Below are 21,302 nucleotides of genomic sequence, written 5' to 3' on the forward strand. Positions count from 1 at the left end.
TCTAGTCCCGCCTTCCGCCGCCGCTCCGCCTATAGCCGGGGCCCGTCGCTCGAGTGGCTCGACACTCCGCCTCCCTCAACCAATGGGAAGACGAGAATTCCCTGTGTGGCGTGTGGCTAGAAAGATTGGCAGACGAGGCCCCGCCTCAGCGCCTTGTCAGGGTGAAGTGTGCAGGAGTGAGCGCGTCGGCCTGGGACGCAAGCTGCGCTCGTCTTCTCTGCAATGGCTGCAGGGTCTGTCACTCTGGGCATCGACCTGGGCACCACGTCTGTGAAGGTGGCCCTGGTGGAGGCCGCGCCTGGCGACCCTTCCGGGTTCGTGGTACTGGCGAGCTGTGCCCGGGCTGCGCGAGCCGAGGTGGCGGCCCAGAGCGCGGCAGCCGGGCCCCAGGTGAGGCAGCCGCCTCCTCCAGGAGTCTTCTGACACTCTCTTCCTCCTCAAAGAGGATTCCCTGGCTGCTGCAGCCTGTCTGATCCCTGCCTGCCTGCTGCAACTCCCTCCATCCGTTAGGTTTCGTCCCAGGAGCTTTCCTACCTGCTGGCACCGATCTCCCCCACTCTCTGGCCGTCTCTGGGAGCCTTGCCCTTGGCGCTGAATCCCCGTGCTCTCTGCCCTCCACTTTCTGTACGTGCGGGAAATTGCTCTTCGTGCATGGAGTGATCTCAGGCCTGCTCATTCTTGCTGCTCTCTGCTCCTTGCATCTGCCAGTGTCCTCAAATTCAGGATTCAGTTTGTTCCCTAGGGCAGTGCCTGAGTTTTCCTTGAGAAATCAGATTTAGAATCAGGAGTAACCTGCTAGTCTCTCATCCCCCAGGAGTGGAATGTGGAAGGAGGAACCCAAATACTTGGACAGGAAACGTCCCTCCTGCCTTGAAGGCTGAGACACTTTGGAGGAAAGATGCCAAGACGGATAGAAAGACATTGAGAGATACCTTGATTAAAATGTTTGAAAAAGTTCAGACTGATAATTATACATGAAAAACTAGTGTTTTGTGAAAGCTACAAGGTAGAAATGGAGAATTTCACTGCTGTAGGCTCAGCTGTAAGATGTGGGTTCAGAAAGGATGTCAATCTTCAGTTCTGAATTCCATTAATTCCCTGGAAAAGGTAGCTCTATATTCAGTTAATTGACAATAGAAATTGACATCAAGAAACTTTCTATGTAACCTCATGACTTTTTCTTCTGGATCTCAGCTTGTTCTCCAAGTTGAAATAGATGACTTCTATGATCCCTTCCAGGCACAAACCTCAGTTTTCTGAGCCCAGTCCCACTCCGAACAGGTTTGTATTTCACAAACTCTTGCTACATACCTGGACTCAGTTCTACAGGGTTCAGAGTCCATCTTGCTCAGAAGCATTTCAGAGGATAGATTTCAGGAGCACGTTGCATTTTCATAGAGCCTTTCAAAATTAGTTTGGTTGGGGCATCAGGGCATTTTAGAATGATTATCTCACTTCATGGACTGTGAAATGGAGGCAGAGTCAGCTCTGACCCTGTGGAGGTGAGGAGCCAAGCTGGGTTTACAGGGAGTGGCTTTAGGCAGTGCCCTTTTCTTGGTAATTCTTGCTTTCTTCCCATCCCCTAGTGTTCAGCAGGCTCTTCCATGTTTATAGGCACACCCAGTGCTCCACCCCTGCCTAAGGAGGGGTTTAGAGGGGGCAGTAATAGCCCCCATTGCATCCTCCGCATGTGTCTTCTGCTCTGGGACAAACGGCATTGCTGTAATTTCATCTATAGCAGGAATTCCCAACCTTGGCACTGTTGCTATTTCGGGTTGGATGATTCTTTGTTGTGGGGGCTGTCCTGTGGATCATAGGATGTTTCGTAGCATTCCTGGCCTCTAACCCTCTGCATGCCAGTAGAATCCTCCTTTCCAACTGTGACACCCTCAAATTTCTTCATGTTGCCAAATTTTTTCTAGGGGACAAAAATCACCCCTGGGGTGAGAACTACTGATCTATAGAAACACCTGGTGACTCTGTTCTTTCCTCATGTCCATCCTTCTCTCTCTTTAGAAATATCGTGCATACCATGGTCAAGTCTGGCAGCCATGTGGAAGGTCAGACTTTTAGCTCTTTGAACTTTAAAATATCAGGATTTTTGAGGGAAGCTCTGTGACTCTGAGTTACTCATTTTCTTTCTCTGGGCTTCAGTTTCCCCATCTGTAAAAAAGGGTGTTGGGGGGAGGAGGATTGAATGAGTTTCTAAGTTCTTTTTTCAAATCTGAAGTTCCAGGATATGTCCTGGTCGTCGATCAGTTGATATTCTGGAGCAGGGAATGGGGGCAGTGCCTTTCCTGTTACATTGTGGGTGTACCCATTGTCCAAGAATTCCTCCCCCGTCTCCCTCACCACTAAAACGCGAACTAACTGCCACACACTGACTACCTCCTTGTCTTCACTCCCATCTGGCCCATTTTCCTTCTCCGCTGTCCTCACCCACACAGCTCACCCACCCTGGGCCCATTTTTAAATAGCAGCTCCTCTGTCTTGGGTTCATGCACCCAACGTCTGATGGCCATGTGGGAGCTCTTTGAACCAGCCCTGTCCAATAGAAATATGAACCACGTGGGTAATTTTCAACTTTTGTAGCCGTATTAAAAAAAAAAACTGTAAAGAGGGAGGATACAGCTCAGTGGTAGTGTTTAGCATGCAGGAGATCCTGGGTTCAACCCCCAGTACCTTCATTAAATACATAAACAAATAAACCTAATTACTTGCCCCCCCAATAAACAGTGAAAAGGAACCAGTGAAATTAATTTTAATTGCATATTTTATTTAACCCAATGTATCCAAACATATCATTTCAATATGTAATAATCAATATAAAATTATTAAGTGGATAGTGTGCTTTTTCTTTTCCTACTAAACCTGAAATCTGATATATAGTTTACAGTGACAGCACATTTCAGTTCAGACTAGCCACGTGTCGTTAATGACTGCGTTGGACAGGACAGGTTTAAACAAAGTTCTCTTCCCCACTTCCTTCTTCTTTTGCCCGCTTCTTCCTTCCCTCCTGGGGGGTCAGGCACAGCCATGCACCTCCTCTCTGCCCCGTCGTTTACTGCCCAGGCAGTTCTACTGTAGTGTCTCCTGCATAGAGAGTCTTGTTAGGATGTAGGGCTGCCTCCTCGAGAAAATGCAGTGTGCTTCCCCTCCGCTCCTTCCCCATCTCACCCCTCCTACCTTCCTTCTTTCTGCTTCTTTGGTCCTGTGTATCCGGAGCCAAGTGCTGCCTCAGCCCCAGGCGGGCAGGCCCACAGAGGACACAGGAAGGGTTTGTTGGGAGGAGGGGAGGCCTGCACTGCCTGCTGGAGGGAACAAAGGGCCTGAGGGCTCAGTCTTCAGATGCTTATCCAACAACTTGAGCTTTTCCAGTTCCCCAAAGAACAGAGGTTGCTTAAGAGCTGAGCCACATTCCTCTTCCACTCTGAATGTTCCTATGATCCTTAGTGTTGTAATGTGTGAGTTTATTCTGTAAGGTGATTTTTGTGTGTCACAAACACTTTACTTTGCTAGAGATCAAAATAAGTATTCAATTTATTAAATTCAGAACTCTAGTTCTTACTTAAGCTTTTAAATTTAGCTTATAAAGACTATTCCATTTATAAGCCTAACATTTTATCTCTTGTTTTTGAGGGCCTCTGAATAATACTCAATCCCATAGTTAATTAAATGCCTTAGATGTTTTAAACTGCAGTATACATTTAATATATCTTCTTTTTCAGGTACTACAGTTATCTGACCTGAGTCTTTTCAGAATACTTAAATAATTCTTATAAATCTAATAAATTAAATATATAGCTGTGTAAACCTTAAATGCTCTTATATGTTTCAAGTCCTTTTTGTTTTCTTAAAAAATTGAAGTATAGTTGATTTACAATAGTGTGTTGGTTTCAGGTGTACAGCAAAGTGATTTTGTTATATATATATATAATATATATATATATATATTATATATATATATATTACTGCTTGATTGGATTTGGCATTTTGTTAGCTCTAAGATATCTAAATGCATTTTCCCATCTGCCTCCCAAGACCTTTGAACTTTTCCAAATCCTGCATTCATTTCATATGTTTGTCTTTTAGGACCACAGGATGCTTAGAGACATTAATATGCTGTTGAATTATATTCTATCTATCTTGCATGCCTTTATCTTTCAAGGTTATGCCTAGAGACATTTTCAAAGAGGCAGGAAGTGAGAAAAAAAGGCAAATCAGGGAAAAGATGATCCTGACTTTCCTGAATCTCTTTTCCACCCTGGGAAAATCTCCCCACACTCTCAGTCTCTGTGTATAGCTAAACCCTTTGCCAATTAGTCTTCTGAAAACACAGCTCTGATGATGATACTTTCCCATTCAGAAAGCCCCAGGTGCTCCCCACTACTTTTTTGGGCAGAGCCCCTCACTGATCGGGTCCCAGACTTTCCTCTTCTCCAGCCTTGTCTCCTACACCACCCCCCACCACTGCCCATCCCCCTGGTGTGGTGCCCAGCTGTCCCCTGGGCTTCCTCCTTGCTTGCCTTCCCTAGGTGGGTTTTTGTTTCCAAGTCCAGGGCCTGGTCCTCAGGGCAGTCAGGAAATGTTTGCCAGATGGATGAAATGAAACTTGAGTAGAAGCCAACACTAGGTCCTGTCCTTAAGTGCTTTAGTCCTGGAGGTCTTTCTTGATTACATCTTTCTTGCTGGGTTCCTCCCTGCTGGGTTTCATCTTCCCCTTCCCCCAACGCTCCATGTGCCTCGCCAAAGACCTTGGCCTTGTTTTTCTTTGCAGGATGGCCTTTCTTGTGTTTTCCTGTCCATCTTGCTGGACTGTAAGCCCCTGTTGGCTCAGACTCTCCCATAGCAGACGGTAGAGCCTGGGTGGTCCGCACTAGCACCTCATCTGTGAAGGGAGGAGTGGGACCTTACCCACCACATTCCTACTCCAGGCCCCACTGGAGGTGGCAGAGACCCCACTGGCCCACATCTCTTCCCTGAGGCTGGTCAGCTGGTCCTGGAAATGACCTCGGTGGAAATAGCTAGGCAGCCACCACCCAGGAAATCCCTTGAGGCCTCTGCCCTACTCCCCTACCTCCCCTACCACACTTCTACGCAGCGTGTCCTGTTCTGTTTCCAGGGCCAAGAGCAGGATGTGAGGAGAATCATCCAGGCCCTCAATGAGTGCCTTGCTGCTCTTCCCCGGCAGCAGCTGCGGAAGGTCTGCGGCATCGGAGTGTCAGGACAGATGCATGGAGTCATGTTTTGGAAGACAGGCCAAGGTATGCTGGGCTCGGGAGTGATCACACGCTGTTGACAGTCACCCTGGAGCCAGAAAAGTGCTGCCAGGGGCTCTTCGTGAAGGGTCAGCTTATCCTGCTGCGTCTTGTGTTCTGTGTATAGCCTGTCTTGTTCAAATGTGTAACGAACAAGCAAACTGCCTGCTCACACAAGCTTCATGAGCAGGGAAAGGGAGAAGAGTGAGTTCTCTCTGATTCTCTGTTGGAGTCCACGGAGTGGATTTTCTACAGCTTTCTCTATTTGGGCTGATGTCTTGGAGCATCTGTGTCAACAACTAAGAAATTAGTATAGCTGCAGAGGATACTAGGACATAGAGGAAGTGCTTTTGAATTTGGGCATAGTTTTTGTGGTTTAACCTAATCACAGATATTTGTGCTTTTAAAATTCCAAGGTGCGTCCTTTTCGTGGGTGCACTTGCCAAGCATTATTTATTTGGCTGTTTTATTTCAGAAGGTCTGCCACAGTGCAGAGGTGGGTGGCCTGTTCTCTTTGGCCTCCAGGAGGAGAACTAAGCCAGCAATACAGCAATGAGCACTTTGCACGTCAGGTGCTGAGCTAAGGATGTGACCTGCTTGAGCTCATCGAATTTTCCCGACACCCTTATGACGTGGGTCATACTGTTGTCCCTCTTGTGCAGATGAGAAGTTGAGGTTCAGGGAGGTTAATATAATATGCTCAGGGCTATGTGGCAGCAAGCGGTGACTCCAGCTTTCAAACCTGAGTCTATCTGATGTCAGACACTGAACTTTGAAAGGCCTCGGGGAGGACCAGAGCCACAGTGGGGCACAATAGCTCAGTGGCTGGAGGAACTTCCCAGCAGAAGGTCCGCGGAAGGGTTAGGCTCCTGTAGGAAGTTGTGAGCTCCTGTTACAGTAAGCATTAAAAGAAATAAAATTTTTTTTTAATTATAAAAAGTTCTATGGGGACATCAAAGTAGGGAAAACAGTATTATGAACTGACACATACCCATCATCCAGCTTCAAAAATATCAACATTTTGGGAGAGGGTATAGCTCAGTGGTAGAGCGTTTTCTTAGCATGCATGAGGTCCTGGGTTCAATCCCTAGCACCTCCATTAAAATAAATAAAAACCCAATTGCCTCCCCCCCAAACAAAAACAAACAAACAAAAAGCAACATTTTACTGCAGGTGTTTTAAGCAGAGGTTGGACGACTACTTTGCAGGGGGTGGAGGGGACAGCTGAAGTTAAAGAGATTTGAGCACTGGATTCATCCCTTTCTGCTTGGCGAGTCAGCAGTTTCGATTCCCCGGGGCCAAGGGAGTGGTGACTTGCGTCTCAGTAGCTTGAGTGGGGTCTGGTGATGCATCCTTTGACTGGTCCCCAGGATGGGCCTGGGTATCTGCCGAAGCCAGCACAGGCCCTCTCCCTCTCCTCTGCCGGTCGTCAGGCCAGCTGGGACCACAGGAGCTACTTGGCTCCAATCAGTAGCCAGAGCAAAGGGCCGATTAGGATGTTAGAGCTGACCTCTCAGGGGGAGTCTAGGTTGTAAAAGCTTTTTAAACTCCTTAATTTTGTATTAACGAGAATAAATGTCCTTTTAATACTAAAACCCTTCCCAAAGAGAACAGCAGAGATCTAAGGCATGTGGTCTGGTCACACGCCTTCCTTTCTGCCAGTCTCCTGGTCTCTGTAACAACCGCACAAACCATCGTCCACGTCATTGGAGAGAGCTGCTTAATATTTCATTGAGCCCGCTCGCGTGCCTTCTTGTTTTGTTTTCTGTTTCTGGGAAGGAGGAGAGCCATTGTTTGACAATAATGATACCTGCTTAGCAGAGTGAGTGAAATTATATATGAGATCAAGTCATTCGGCTTTTAATAGCAGCCGTGAATTCAGTTTGGTTTCAGGACGCACGATATAGGAGGCTCTGTGCTGGGCCCCGCGGGAGACATTGGAACGGGGATGCAGCCCTGGCCTTCCAGGGCTCACTCAAGGCAGTCAACACAGACGGGCACCAGTAACCTGAGCAGAGAGCTAAGTGCGTCCACGAGGGCACAGAGGGCACCGGCGAGCCACTTGGAGGAGAGGAGAGGGAGTGACTAGTGTCTTCTGAGAGGCCTGTGGTTACACCTGTTTCCACATTCCATTTCCAGGCTCAGTAATAGCAGGAAAGAAGTGGGGATCATAAAACCCAGCTAAAAGGCAGGCAGCAGACAGGGAGAAAATATTTGCTAGTGTATAGTAGACAGAAGACGGACATGTGTACATATGAAGAACGAATAACAAAGAAAGGGCAAATGGCCCTGTGGAAAAATGGGCAGAGGAAACCAACAGGCACTTCCTAGAAGAGGAAATTCAAATAGCTAATAAGCCTATGAAAAGATGCTCAGTGTCATTAGTAATTAGGGAAGTGCAGACGAAAACAACAATGAGAAATCATTTTCCAGCCCCTGGATTGTGAGAAATCAAAGTTTGAGAATGTCAAGAGTTAGCAAAGGGGGTGGAAAATTGGTTCTTTTAAACGCCACTGCTGTTAGTGTAAATTAGCATATCTGTTTCGGAGGGCAGTTTGTCAGGGTATTAAAAATGAGAAAGCTGCAATGACTCAGCGGCCCTGTTACTTGGAATCTGTTCTAGAAAAGGACTTCAAAATGTATGTGCAAAAGAGGCATAACCGTGGTCGCTTGTTGCATGCTTATCGCAGTGAAAACGGTGACGTGTAACCGTGCTGTAGAATGGTTGGTACCCCATGCTGTAGAATGATACGTTTGGGAAGGGTCAGGTTATCCTGCTGCCTCTTGTGGCAGAAATATTAGGCATGAAAAATATAATAGTTCAAATAAAGAACATAGTAGTTGGGACTGATAGCAGAACGGGTAGAACTTTGGAACAAGTTAGAGAATGACAGATCAGACTGAGGACATCTCTCAGAAGGAAGAGGGAAAGGACAAAGAAGTAGAAAATATTTTTTAAAAAAGCTTAAGAGCTATTGAGGATACAAACAGAAGTACTAGTATCGGAATAATAGGAGACCTAGAAAGGCAAAAATAAAAATGGTAGAGGAGGAAATGTTTGAAGAATTAATGGGGAAAATTGCCCCAGAAATAAGCTGGAATGCTGCAGAGAGGGCCCAGAGAATGTCAAAGAGGAGAGAGAGGGAAAAGCCCACAGCTAGAGGTATTGCAGTGACCTTTTAAGGATTTGAAAGACAAAGAGAACATTCTAAAAGCTTATAGAGTGAAAGATCAGATCCCATATGAGTGCCTTAGAAGCATATTAACATTCGATTTTTTCCAACAGCAACACTCCATGTAAAGAGGCAATGGAATGGTACTGTGGTTGTCTACTGCCACAAAACAAACTACCTCCAAATTCAGTGTCTTAAAACAGCAACCAGTTTTATCATGGCTTGTGATTTTGGGGGTCAGAATTGGACAGGGCTCAGCTGACCGATGTGCTCTACGTGGAGTTGACGGCAGTTGCTTGGGAGTACTCATCTGGGACAGACTAGTCTGGAGGTTCAGGGTGGCTCTGCTCAATGCCTGGTGCCTTGGTGGGGAAGCCTGGAAGCCTGGGCTCGGCTGGGGACGGTCTGCCAGATGCCTACACATGACTTCTCCATGTAGCCTCTCCAGCATGGTGGCCTCAGGGTGGTGGGACTTCTTACGTGGTGCCTGGCCTCCCCCAGAGTGAGTGCTCTAGGAGGCTCTGGTGGTTGCTGCAAGGCTTCTGATGACCTAGTTTTGAGAGTCCCAGGATGTCACTTCCACCACATTCTCTTGGTTAAGGAAACACCAAGGCCAGTCCAGATTCAAGGAAAAAGGACTTAGACTCTACCTCATAAGGGGAGGAGTAACAAAAACTTTGTGGTAATCTACCACAAATCTACAAATAAATTTCTTAAGTATTGAAGACAAGGAACTTAAAACCGGGAGTATTATAACTGATTAAACTATCATTCAAATATGAGGATATGAAAATATGCCCTGAGGCATATAGACCTTCAGGCACTTTAACACAGAACTCTACTCTGGAAACAATTTGGGGTGAAATATTTAAATAAGAGCAGAGGAAAATTCAGGAGATAGTTCAAGCAATAAATGAAGGAAAGATGGCCAGATTTCATAGTGAATTTTGATGTCTGAAAAATCCATTAGCTAAGACCAAAGGACAAGAGAAAATATGTATTTAACCATCCAGAATCAAGTCTAGCCAACATCATCATGGTTGGAAGGACAGAGACCAGGGGACTTGTGAGTGTGCCAACTTCTTTTCTTACATGGGAGGGGGAGATACATCAACTTAAAAAAAATGAATAAAAAGGAGGGTAGAAGAAGCGAGGCAAATGAAGGGAGTAGTGACCTGCCTGGGGTCCACACAGCTGTTACGGGTGGAGCCAGGTACTAGACCTGGGTGCTTTGGTGTCAGAACCCCTGAGTGCCAGGGCAGCATTGTCCTGGTGGTAAAATCTGCCCTGTAACCTCACTAGCAGAGTAGTCTCAAGGACTTGCTGGTGGTCAGTGGCTCTTTTCTCCATTTTTGGTCATCTCCTTTGTTCCAGGCTGTGAATGGACAGAGGGAGGGGCCGCCCCTGTGTTCGAGCCCCGAGCTGTGAGCCAGCTGGTCACGTGGCAGGATGGCCGGTGTAGCAGCAAGTTCCTGGCTTCTCTGCCCCAACCAGAGTCCCACCTCAGTGTGGCCACGGGGTTTGGCTGTGCAACTATCTTCTGGCTTTTGAAAAACAGGTATGGAAAATAGTTCTTTGAATTGGGTGATGAATTTCCAGGGGGAATGGCTACGGGGCTGTACCTTCAGCAGGTCAGGATCCCTCCATATGCTGGACCATCCCTCAGTGAGTGTGGCCCAGCAGAGGGTGGGGTCACAAGACTTAGACTTGGTCTACCCCTGCTTCATTTTGCGGAGGGCTCTTCTTGGTTATCTGATTCTAACCCTGAGGGGGAAAGAAGGGGCCAGAGAGGGCGAGGGGCTTGCCAAGGGTCACATGATGTGTTCATGGTGGGGTCAGGGCTGCTGAGAAAGCCTGATGTCCTGCTTTCCCAGGCATAGTGAGTTCTCTCCCCTAAGGCTGACTCTGACCAGCTTGGCTTGGAGGCGCTGGGAGGTCCTCATCTTGGGAGTTCAGCTGTGGTAGGTCCATAACCTGAGGGGTCCTGGCTGCCACCCAGCTGCACTATGTCTAGTCCACAGTGCCCACAGTTAGGTTGCGGTACATGCTTTCAAGTCGATATTAGACCACACTGAATTGTTCTGAAAAACAGCCCAGAGTCCCTGAAGTCCTACGATGTAGCTGGCACCATCCATGACTATGTGGTTGCCATGCTGTGTGGCTTGACAAGACCCCTGATGTCCGACCAGAATGCTGCTAGCTGGGGATATTTCAACACCAGGAGCCAAAGCTGGAACTTAGAGATGTGAGTATAACCTTGCAGGATGGCTCGAGGCCAAAGGCAGAATCTTTACAGTGGGAGTTTCAGTGGGGCTTTTCCATCTGGGAATAGTGGAGGATTCCACAAGGCCAGGAATCAGGTTCCAATACCTCCCAGCCTGTTCCAATCTGTGGGCATGGGTGGCCTGGCTGTAAGTGACATCCTTGGGGAGGGGTGCCACCCACCACGCCATGCAGTCCTGCTCCTCTGCTGTCACCCAGACCTAGGGTGGGGTCCTTTCTATGAGTTCTTTTTGTGATCTGGGTCCAGCCCGAAGATTCCAGAGAACAATTACCATTCTTTAATGTATTTTAAAATAGGGTCAAGCAATGAAAGCACGGAGCTTGAGGGATGCCTTTTAAGTTCTTTTTAAACAATCATTTACCTTTTCAGGTCCAGAAATCCAGTGCCCTATAAGTTCACTTCCTTCAGGGCCCAAATTCTGAGCTCTGTAATAAAACAAAAAGCACCTGGTAGTTCAGGTAAAGGACTTTCTAGCATGTTTTATAAAATTGACAGCCCCATGTTCACTAACCCCGAGTGCTGAATGTGTTTGTTATCCAGGACATGGATGGGTTTGACTTTGATTTGACCTGTTCTAACCAACTGCGACTTCGCTCTAAACCTCCAACTGCCTCCCTTTGCAGAGTGTTTTGCCTTCCCTTCAAACGCAGGAGGCTAGATGCCAGTGATATCTGCCTCTTATCCAATCCTTTTTTTTCTTTTCTTTTTAAAATGTATTTTATGTTTATTTTTATGCATTTATTTAGTAGGGAGTGGTGGTAATTAGGTTTATTTATTTATTTAGCTTTTCGATGGAGGTACAGGGGATTGAACCCAGGACCTCGTACATGCTAAGCAAGCACTCTACCACTTGACCTATACCCTAACCCCCCCATTCTTTCTGATCCCCTCTGCTTACACTGGTTGTGTTCTTCCCCGGAAGGCCTATCCCAAGCTCCTGAAAGCCAGTGTTCACTCTTTAAACAACCCAAGCCTATTTCTCATAGTGTTAAAAAAGCCAAAGAGGCCGTCTGTGAACACACTGGATTCCAGCCTCTCTTCTCTAATGTGTATCCGATAGCGCTTTCCTTTGCTGACTTTCCTGGAAACAACGAAAAACAGAAAACAAACACCAGGTAGATATACTGTCCACTTTTGGTTTGCAGACTGAGGGCCGCAGGCTTTCCCGTCCACCTGCTCCCAGACATCGCCGAGCCCGGCAGCATGGCAGGTAGAACTTCGTGTGCGTGGTTTGAAATCCCAAAGGGGACGCCGGTGGGCGTGGCCTTGGGTGATTTGCAGGCCTCTGTCTATTCCTGTATGGCCCAGAGGACGGACGCAGGTAAGGCTTTCCTTGGTTCTCTCCTCAGATGTCTACTGGGGCCTCCTAAGCCCCAGCTCTGTGCGAGGGTCCAAGGGGCACATGTAGCCAGCAGTCTCGGCATCCTGTTGACTGGAAAACACTCTCATCCCTACAGATGAAGCTCCTGCCCAAGGAGCTTACAATCCAGCAGGGCAAGTTCTGTCCTGACCACAGTCCGTGCCTTTCCTCTCTAGGGCCAGGTGAGGGAAATGACTCTAGTGGGCTGGTTTCTGTATATCTCCCTGATCGAGAAAACAGATGAGTAGATTAGGACTTTTGTTCCTGGGTGTGTGTGTGAATGAACGTTCCCTCCAATCTGATTAGAAGTGCAGAGTCTTTTCTGTTTTCTGTGTAAGAGAGTCACAGTGAGGTGGAGGCAGCCATCCAGGGCAGGGTCGGCAACCTTTTCCTGTAAGGGGCCAGATAGTAAATATTTTAGGCTTTGTGGGTCATTTAGTTTCTGTCATAACTCCTAAACTCTGCTGTTGGGGCAGGAAGGTAGCCATAGCCAATACATACACGAGTGGGCATAGCTGTGTTCCAATAAAACTTTATTTATAGATATCGAAATGTGAATTTCATAAAATTTTCATGTGTCATGAAATATCCTCCTTTTGGTTTCTTTTCAACCATTAAAAATGGTAAGAATGTGCTACTGGGATTGTAAAATGGTGAAGTCCCTCTGGAAAACAGTCTGGCACGTCTTCAAAAGTTAAATACGAAATTACCATGGGACCCAGTAATTCCACTCCTAGGTGTGTACCCACGAGAGCTGACAACACACATCCACACAAAAACTTGTACACAAATGTTCCTCTCAGTATTATTCCTAACAGCCAAAAAATAGAAACAACCCAAATGCCCATCAACCGATAAATGGATTTAAAAAAAGTGGAAGAGCCACACAGCTAACGTGCTACAACATGTGAATGAAAGTGAAAGAACTGAAAGAAATTTGTCATGAAAAGCCACACAGTGTATAATTGTTTTCCTGTGAAATATCCAAAATAAGCAAATCCATAGAGGCTGAAAGTAGATTAATGGTTGTCAAGGGCTGGGAATAAGGGTTGATTGCTAACCAGCATGGAAGTTTCTTTCTGGAGTGATGAAAATGTCCTAAAATTAGATTGTGGTTATGTTTGTACGACTCTGTGAATATACTAAAAAGCACAGAATTGTACACTTTAAAAGGGTGCCTTTTAATGTGAATTTATTTGAATTACATCTCAATAAAGCTGCCATTAATAAAAAAAAAAAGTTAAAGCCGTAGTTAGCTCCTGGGCCTTACAAAAACAGGTGTCAGGCTGGATATAGCCTGGGGGCTTTTGTCTACCCGCTGCCCCCAGGGCCTACCCCAAAAGTGTAAGTGGGCAGAGGTGGGAAAGTTGAATGTTGACCTCAGTTAGTTTGGCCCCAACAGGCTTTTTGGCCAGGTCTCATGAAAGATGAAGGAGAGACTCCTGGAACAGTCTGAAAGCTCTGGCCTTGACCTAGAGGAAAAAAATCATCCCTTCTGCTCTGAGCCTGGGGGCCTCCCTCCTGTTGGTGGGGGGAGGTTGAGAAGCACGCCTTGGAAATAAGAAGGAGGTGGTACTCGCCAAAAATGAATGAAACTACCCCAGACAATAAAATGCTTGGGCTAAGGTCTTACTCTCTGTGAATAGTTGCCTACTGCTGTGTAACAAATCACTCCAACACTGAAGTAGCCCCAGACAGCAAACACTCATTGTCTTGCACTGTTTCTGAGAGTCAGGAATCCGGATGGATGGTCTGGCGCATGGTCCTTTGTGAGACGGCAGTGGTCCGCTGGGACCGCAGTCATCGGAAGTCATGATAATTGAATGAGGGAGTAGGGTATAGCTCAGTGGTAGAGTGCATGCTTAGCATGCACGAAGTTCTAGGTACAATCCCCAGTACCTCCTCTCAAATAAATGAATACACCTAATTACCTCCCTACAAAGAAAAAAAACTTAAAAAAACAAGATGATTGAATGGGTAACTAGTCTCATTGGTGTCGGGGATAGGTCATCAGAAGTCTTCATCATTGTTTGGGGACTAACAGAGCATAGAGGTTACCTGGCCCTAAGTATTATTAACAGTGTCTACTAACTATGAAGTCCTTGACGACAGAGAAGTGATTTGTTGCACAGTACAGTCCTGGGTAGGGTCAGTGCAAGGACACGAGGAACTGTATGGGCCCACGGTGCCAACACCCATACAGAGGGTGTCTCCATAGGGCTGCTCACGACATGGTACCTGCCTCCCGTCAGAGCAAGTGATCAAGACAGAAGCTGTAATGCCTTTTAAAGACCTAGTCTCCAAACTCACGCACTGTCACTTCTGCTTTACTTTCTTCCTTGGAAGCATGTGATTGAGTCCAGCCCACCCTAAGGCAGAGGGGAATTAGGCTCTGCCTCCTGAAAGGAGTATCGAGGAATTTGTGGACACACTTTTAAAACCAGCATGCTCTCCCCCTGCCCTGTTGTGACTTGCAGCCCCTGAGTTAGCCCAACAGGCCTAACCTCCACTTTCCTTGGACCCCAGTTCTCAACATCAGCACCTCAGTTCAGCTGGTGGCCTCCATGCCTTCAGGATTCCAGCCAGCGCAGACTCCAGACCCCACGGCTCCGGTCGCCTACTTTCCGTACTTCCACAGGACCTACCTGGCGGTGGCAGCGTCACTCAACGGGGGCAACGTGCTGGCCACGTTCGTCCACATGCTTGTCCAGTGGATGGCGGATCTAGGTAAGAGGTGGCCCACACAGCGGTGTGTTCTCCGCTTGCCCTTTCTATGTGGCTGTATCCCAGTGATGAATGTGCCGTAAGCTTCTAGATTCATGTCTCAGACCCAGCCAGGTTCCAGCACATTCGTTCCTTCTTTAGGGATCTGAGCCTGTAGGCTTCTTTCCTCTCATCTTCTGAGCTGCTCTCACCTATTCTCTTATTTGAGGGGCATCTTCTCTCCTAATCTTGACTTTGGAGAATCCTAATAGTGTCCTGGCTCTCCCCGGCCCCACTGTGTTACTGTCTCTGTCAGTAAGCCCCTGGGTCCCTTATGTTTGAGGTTTGCCTTCTGATGACAACAGACAGCTGAGAATAAAATGATCAGATGTGAATGAGTGCAACGACTCCCAGTATTTTACAATATTATCAAATCCTCATAGCACTTATTCCTGGTGGGTAGCTCCTGTCCCCCTTTCTTGGAAGGGTCCCTGGAAACTGCTCTCTTTAGGGGAGAATCGACCAGGCCTTCCTCTGCTCTGCATTTACAGGGAAACATGTGGAGAGGGTTCCTTTCCAAGTACTTAGGGCTAGAAATGAAATTTCTGGTCAGCTGTCTGGAAATAGGCAAATCATGTTCATTGGATGCACTGGTTGCTTGTAGGAGCTCAAAATCAGGTCATTCCAGGAAGCATCCAACAGAGTTAACTAGTGGGGGCTCAGCCACAGGGAGCACGTGGGAAACTCATGCTGGTCATGCAGACAGGTGTTGCTGACCACGTGGGTCCTTCCAGGCTGGCCAGGGACATTGGGATTGTGGGGGAGTTCTGACCCTTTGGCTGGGAGCCCCTCAGGAATGCTTAATGTAAAGAACAGAACTTTGATTTTCTTTTGCCTTACATTAAGAAAGGTTTTGAAGATATGGAACCAGTTATCAGAACCTTCAGGCATGCCCTTTGCCCTAGATACTGCTTTAACCGAATTGGATCCGTCAAATGTTTACTGAGTTGGCTGGTGCTTCTCTTTATACAGAACTGACTGTTTTTCTCACCCCTGAAGGAGGTGGTAACATTTAATTTCTCTCTAAGATCCCTTCAAAAAGAAAAGTCTTTTGCATTTTCATGGTTCTTATTTTGATCAAACAGAGAGTGCTTGAAAGTTTAGTGGTTTATGTCACTTAACCTTTTATGAAATTTCTACATTATTTCATTTGATTGAAAAAAATTTTTTTTCACTCTCATTCCTGAAGGTGTAGAGTTGAGTTTGTGTAAGTTAAGCGTGCAGATGAAGAGATTTCATGGTGACTCTTGGGTGGTGGTTCTCAGCACTGGCCACACGCTGGAAATAGTTGTGCAGTTTTAAAAACAATGTTTATGTCCTAGCTTCACCCTTAGAAGTGCTGATTATTTGCCTGGGAGTGGGGAGGAGTAGGGCCTGAGCATGGCATGTTATGAAAGTTTCTCAGGTGATTCTGATGCACTCAGGTGCTGGTAAGCACTGGTCTAGAACCTTCTACCCAAAAAGCATGGTCCTCAGGCCAGCAGCACTGGCTTCCTCTGGGAACTGATGATGACTGTGGAGTGTTAGGGCATACCCAGGCACACTGAGTCAGAAGCTTTATTTTAATAAGCTCCCTGAGTGATCCATATGCATATGGAATGGTGAGCTCTGGTCTAGACTGGCAATTCTCAACCTCAGCCGAGAGGCAGGCTAGACTGTGATCAGCACTGTGGTCCTGGGATTCCCATGACACTGCTAATAAGCCTAATAGCAGCCAGGATGATACTTATTGATCAGTGTATGCATTTGGCCTGCTTGGGACCAAGGGTCCCACAGCTGCAGGATGGTTAGGGCTCACAGCAGCATTTAAGATAATGTGTCCCTGAAGGCTGGGCTGGGTTCTGCAGTGAGAGAGCTGGCTGGGGTCTGGGGCAAAAGCACAGCTAGCCAGGCTATATGAGTCCTGAGCTGGAGCGAGGAGAGGCAGCAATTCAAGCTATTTCTGCCCCCTGGGAACTCTCTAGTCAGCCTGCAGTGAGAGGGTGCATGAACTCACACAGCCTTTCTCTGTTCCTGGCAGGCCTGGAGGTTGAAGAATCCACTGTATACTCACGCATGATCCAGGCAGCTGCACAGCAGAGAGACACGTGCCTAACCATCACTCCAACGGTGCTGGGCGAGAGGCACCTGCCGGACCAGCTGGCCTCAGTGACCAGAATCTCCTCCTCTGACCTCTCCCTGGGTCACGTGACCCGGGCCCTGTGCAGAGGCATTATTCAGAACTTGCACTCAATGCTTCCGTTTCAGCAGCTCCGAGAGTGGGGTGTGGAACGGGTGATCGGCAGTGGGAGTGCGCTGTCCAGGAATGAGGTGCTGAAGCAGGAGGTGCAGAGGGCTTTCCCTTTCCCAGTGTCCTATGGCCAGGATGTAGACGCAGCTGTGGGGGCAGCTCTGGTCATGCTCCAGAGAAACTTTAACCAGCAGGAGTCCTAGCACACTTGTTGGCTAAAGGACTGTTGCAAATTTTATCTAACTAACATTCCTGACATGATCTTGGGGCCATCCTTTTCCTGGACAGCTCTGTGGCGAGCTTTTAAATGATGCTTGTTCTCAAGGCATCATTTTGACCAAGAACCAGCCTTCAGGAAACACTCTAGTAATGCAGCTAGGAGTCACCAACTAGATCCCAAATAAGTTCCTTCTGAAAGAAACTCACCTGGGAGCTGGTTGCAAATGTAAAGGTGGAAAAAAGAAAGAGAGAGGAAGAGAGAAAGAAAACAGAACAGCAGCCCAGCATCCTGGTTGGCAGGGTCACCTGTGAGTCACGTGTAGACAAAGAAAATAAATGTGAACTTCAGACACCAAAAAAAGTTTGGTGGATATAGGCTCCAAGAAAGAACAGAAGACCCACCCCCACCCTATGTCCAGCTTTTGGATTTTTTTTTTTTTAAGGACATGAAGCCCAGATTTGGGTCACATGCAATGTTGGAAAAGTCTTCCCTACTGGATTGTACCTCATGACCCTGAGGCTCCTTTCCCAATCTCGTTCTTCCCTGGCCACAGCTGGTTAGCTGGGGCAGGAGGAGACTCAAGGACAGTGAGGCAGGCTGGCTAAGATGAAGTTGCAGGGGTCTGTGCTGGCCTTCTCACCACGTCCTTCCCCTCCAAGGAGAGCCTGCTGCACTGGGGCTGCCCCAGATGCTCACGACACAGCTGGTTTGAAGATATGGAACAGGGAAGAAAAGGTGGACAGCATGACCAGCAAGGGGGACAAGTGCTGTGTGGCCCTGCCTTTCAGGCACCAGCAGGACCCTCTTCCAGGAGTGTGTTGTGCAAGTGTGTTTTAATCCCTGCACATCCCTGGGAAGCCTTCCAAGGGAAGGGATGCAGCCGGGCATATTCCTATCAGAGAGAACCCCTTGTCCAGCAGGCCCCAGCTCTCCTTTCTCTTGGTGTGGGCCTGGCTGGCCCACCATCTGTTCCTGGCTCATAGAAGCATTCCACTGGAGTTGACATCTCTGCAGGGATCCCAGAGCAACTTAAATCTACCTGTGCTTGATAGGATGACTGTGGAATGGCTTTCAGTAGAGAGCCATCATCACTGCATCTGCTTCCACTCTCCCAAGGGTGATCCCAGGTGCCTGATTCTGAGGTCCACGGGCAGCGATGAATTTGGGGAGCAGTCACATCTCTGTGTAGTTGCCACTCTATGAGTTATGTGATTGTCCAAAACTCTTAGGTTAATCTGCCTGGCTGTGCTGATTGAATTTCAGATACTAAAGCTCATTCTTCCACAGCCTTTTCCCTTTAATAAAACACACCTCTCTGCTTTGGGAAGACTGGCACTGCAACAGAGCTGGGTTTGGGAGGTTGGATGTAGCCCTGGGGATCATTTGTAGGTTGTCCCTTGAAAGAGCCCTGCCTGCCCCATGGTTCTTCTGGGACAAGTGGCTGCAGATCACTCAGGAAAGTCATGCGATTTTTCCCTCAGCCAGAATGAGTTGACACCCTCATTTTGAGAGGAAGACACCTTGGGATGGGCAGCAGGATGGCAGAGAGCGCAGTCCGTCAGGAGGAGCTGGCTCCCTGACTTCAGGGAGGCAGCCTGTCTTGCATTCCCAGGATGCTGCAGGTGGAGTCTGTAAATAAAAGAGTTGGAGCTGGATGGGTGTCCTGCAAACCCAGGCACCCTGGCCCAGTGCCCAGCATGGCCCCGGCACTCTGTCCCCTTTCCGCATGTCCACTCCACCTCTGAGGCTGAGCCTGGCACATCCAAGCTTGTCAGCTAGCAGTCCTGCTGCCGTTTCTAAGGCACATGGCCCTGAGCACAACTGCCAGGGCCTCATTTCTCCAGCCTGAAGTCACAGGCCACCCACGGCTTCTGCTTTCATTCCCGGGAGGTACCAGAAAGTGGGACCAGCCTGATCCAGATAAAGAACTGGGCCTTTAGGGCTGTCTGCCAACATCCTGGTCTTAAAGCACGTGGAGGCTTGCGTTTTCCCACCTGATTTAGTTCGGCCAGTAAAATGTGAACAGACGTGTGTCACTTCCAGGCAGAAGTCCTTTGGAGCCAGTGAGATGTGTCACATTCCCTTCCCTTTGCCATCAGTGACCAGGGGTGTCCCCAAGAGAGGAGACTTTGCCAGGCTGGGTCCCATGTGAGGCCAACGTGGCGCAGAGCCCTCACCAACCAGTGAATGACACACAGTGTGACTGAGAAATAAACCTTTGGTGTTTGAAGCTACTGAAATTTGGGGGCTGTTTGTTACCATGGTGTAACTTAGCTTGTCTTGACTGCTGCAGCCCCAGTAGGGACTGTGCCTGAGAACTCTCACCTGCATCCAGCACAGACCCAGGTAAGCCGTGTTTACAGAGCATCCACTAGGAGCTGGGTGTTCTGTCAAGCATGGTGATGTGTTGTTGGATTTCCATCACTAGGGAATGAAATAACACCATAACAGATCTGCCTACGTGCCCAGAAGAAGGGGCAATTCATTCTTCATGCAAGTGTCATTGAGCTAAGCCTTGGAGACTTTCTGTCTAGTGGTGCTAGTGATAATTAGTGTTTTTTGGAGTGCCTACCATGGACTAGAAGCTAGTCTAGACTCTACTTGTTGGAACTCATTTGATCTTCAAAATGATCCTAGAAGGTGAGTACTGTTGTCCCCATTTCACAGATAAACTGAGACACGAATGAAGTAACTTACCTAAGTTCACAGCACTGAGATGCAAAACCCAGAGCCCACTTCCTTTAGCACTCTAGGCAGCGAGCTCGGGGTAGGCCAATGTATTTATGTTAAAGTGAATGGCCTGTCTAGGGCGTGATGAAATGTCTGGTATCACTTGATCATGGGGTGGATAAAATGGTGCTGTGGGAGTTGTGATTGGAAATGTTGGCCAGACTGGGGAGAGTGGTGGATGCCAGACTGAGGGTTTGGACTCTCTCCTGTAGGCAGCAGAGGGCAGGACGAGCTTCATGGGCTTTGGGAGAAGAACTGGCAGTGTGGACTCTGGATTGGAGAATGGATGTAACTGGAGGCGGGTCCCTATTAAAGGAACCTAGAACCAGCCTGAGAGATGGTGAGGCCAGAGCCAGCGCAGGGGCCGAGGAGTGAAGCTGGCCCTCCCTCTCACTTCCTGCCCCTGCCACACACACCCCTCCTTTGGCCTTTGACTGTATATACATGACGTTTATGTGGCTTTCATGTTCTCTGTTTTTCTTTTCTTTCAAGTGGTTGGAAAGCTCCTCAAAGGCAGGGTCCCTATTAGGTATTCTCTGTCCTATCTTCCTCCTGCATCTTAATTTGGGCTGATGTTCACCTCACAGGGCAGAACACCTTGTCCAAGGTCTGGCTTGGATGCCATCCACCTGCTGCAGTGCCCTGCAGCGCATCTGCCACTGGGTTATAACTGTATCCAGGACCCCACTCAGTGTTTGATGTTGGGCCCCGGCTTGCGCTTGTTACGGGGCACCCCCCTACCCCCAGCCCTGTAAGCATCCACGAGAGCCTAGAAGGTCTTCCTCCCCACCCATCCTGGCCTCCTGGAGGGCACAGACCATCTTATTCGCCGTACTCACCTCTGGGTTCTCAAGTGCAGCGTGGCCCTCGGGAAAGAGGGTGGGTCACACCAAACCTCTTCTCAGGCACGATTAGATAACACAGGCCACATCTTTGAAAGTTAGATGTTCTTGGTACAGAGATGCTCTTTGTGTGACTCATGAAACATTAAGCAAGTCTTGTTTTTTTCATTGGAAAACAATTAGCCACCACCTCAAGCTAATGGCCGGATACAGCTTAGCAGTTGGCAGATGAATTCTCACTGAAATAATAAGGAGAGGTCCAACCCCCAGGCCTGCCTAGAGCCCATTCACACCGCATCCTCAGTAATCCCCAGCAGCAGGCCGGGCAGGTGCTTGCGCCTGTTTTGTGGGTGAAGACTCAGGCCTGGAGATTCAGCTCCCACCCAAGTTCATGCAGCTGGCATCTGGTCTCTTCACTCCTGCTTGCATTCTCCGCCACCGC

General features: G+C 48.1%; 1 protein-coding gene across 3 annotated transcripts; it reads left to right on the forward strand.

The window, feature by feature from the left end:
- Window positions 1-163: 163 nt before the first annotated feature.
- SHPK (sedoheptulokinase) lies at window positions 164-19,522 on the forward strand. 3 transcript variants are annotated; one of them, XM_072940324.1, is made up of 7 exons: window positions 164-390; window positions 5,123-5,264; window positions 9,806-9,989; window positions 10,524-10,676; window positions 11,085-11,173; window positions 14,602-14,802; window positions 16,859-19,522. In XM_072940324.1, the coding sequence occupies exons 1-7, from the start codon at window positions 223-225 to the stop codon at window positions 17,269-17,271; spliced, it is 1,350 nt and encodes a 449-aa protein (XP_072796425.1). In that variant the 5' UTR covers window positions 164-222; the 3' UTR covers window positions 17,272-19,522. The 3 variants fall into 3 exon arrangements, with proteins under 3 accessions (XP_072796425.1, XP_006213402.1, XP_072796427.1); XM_006213340.4 differs by lacking the exon at window positions 11,085-11,173 and adding an exon at window positions 11,861-12,036; XM_072940326.1 differs by lacking the exon at window positions 11,085-11,173 and adding an exon at window positions 11,861-11,925.
- The last annotated feature ends 1,780 nt before the right edge of the window (window positions 19,523-21,302 follow it).

Source organism: Vicugna pacos, chromosome 16 (assembly GCF_048564905.1).
Source record: "Vicugna pacos chromosome 16, VicPac4, whole genome shotgun sequence".
Lineage (NCBI taxonomy): Eukaryota > Metazoa > Chordata > Mammalia > Artiodactyla > Camelidae > Vicugna > Vicugna pacos.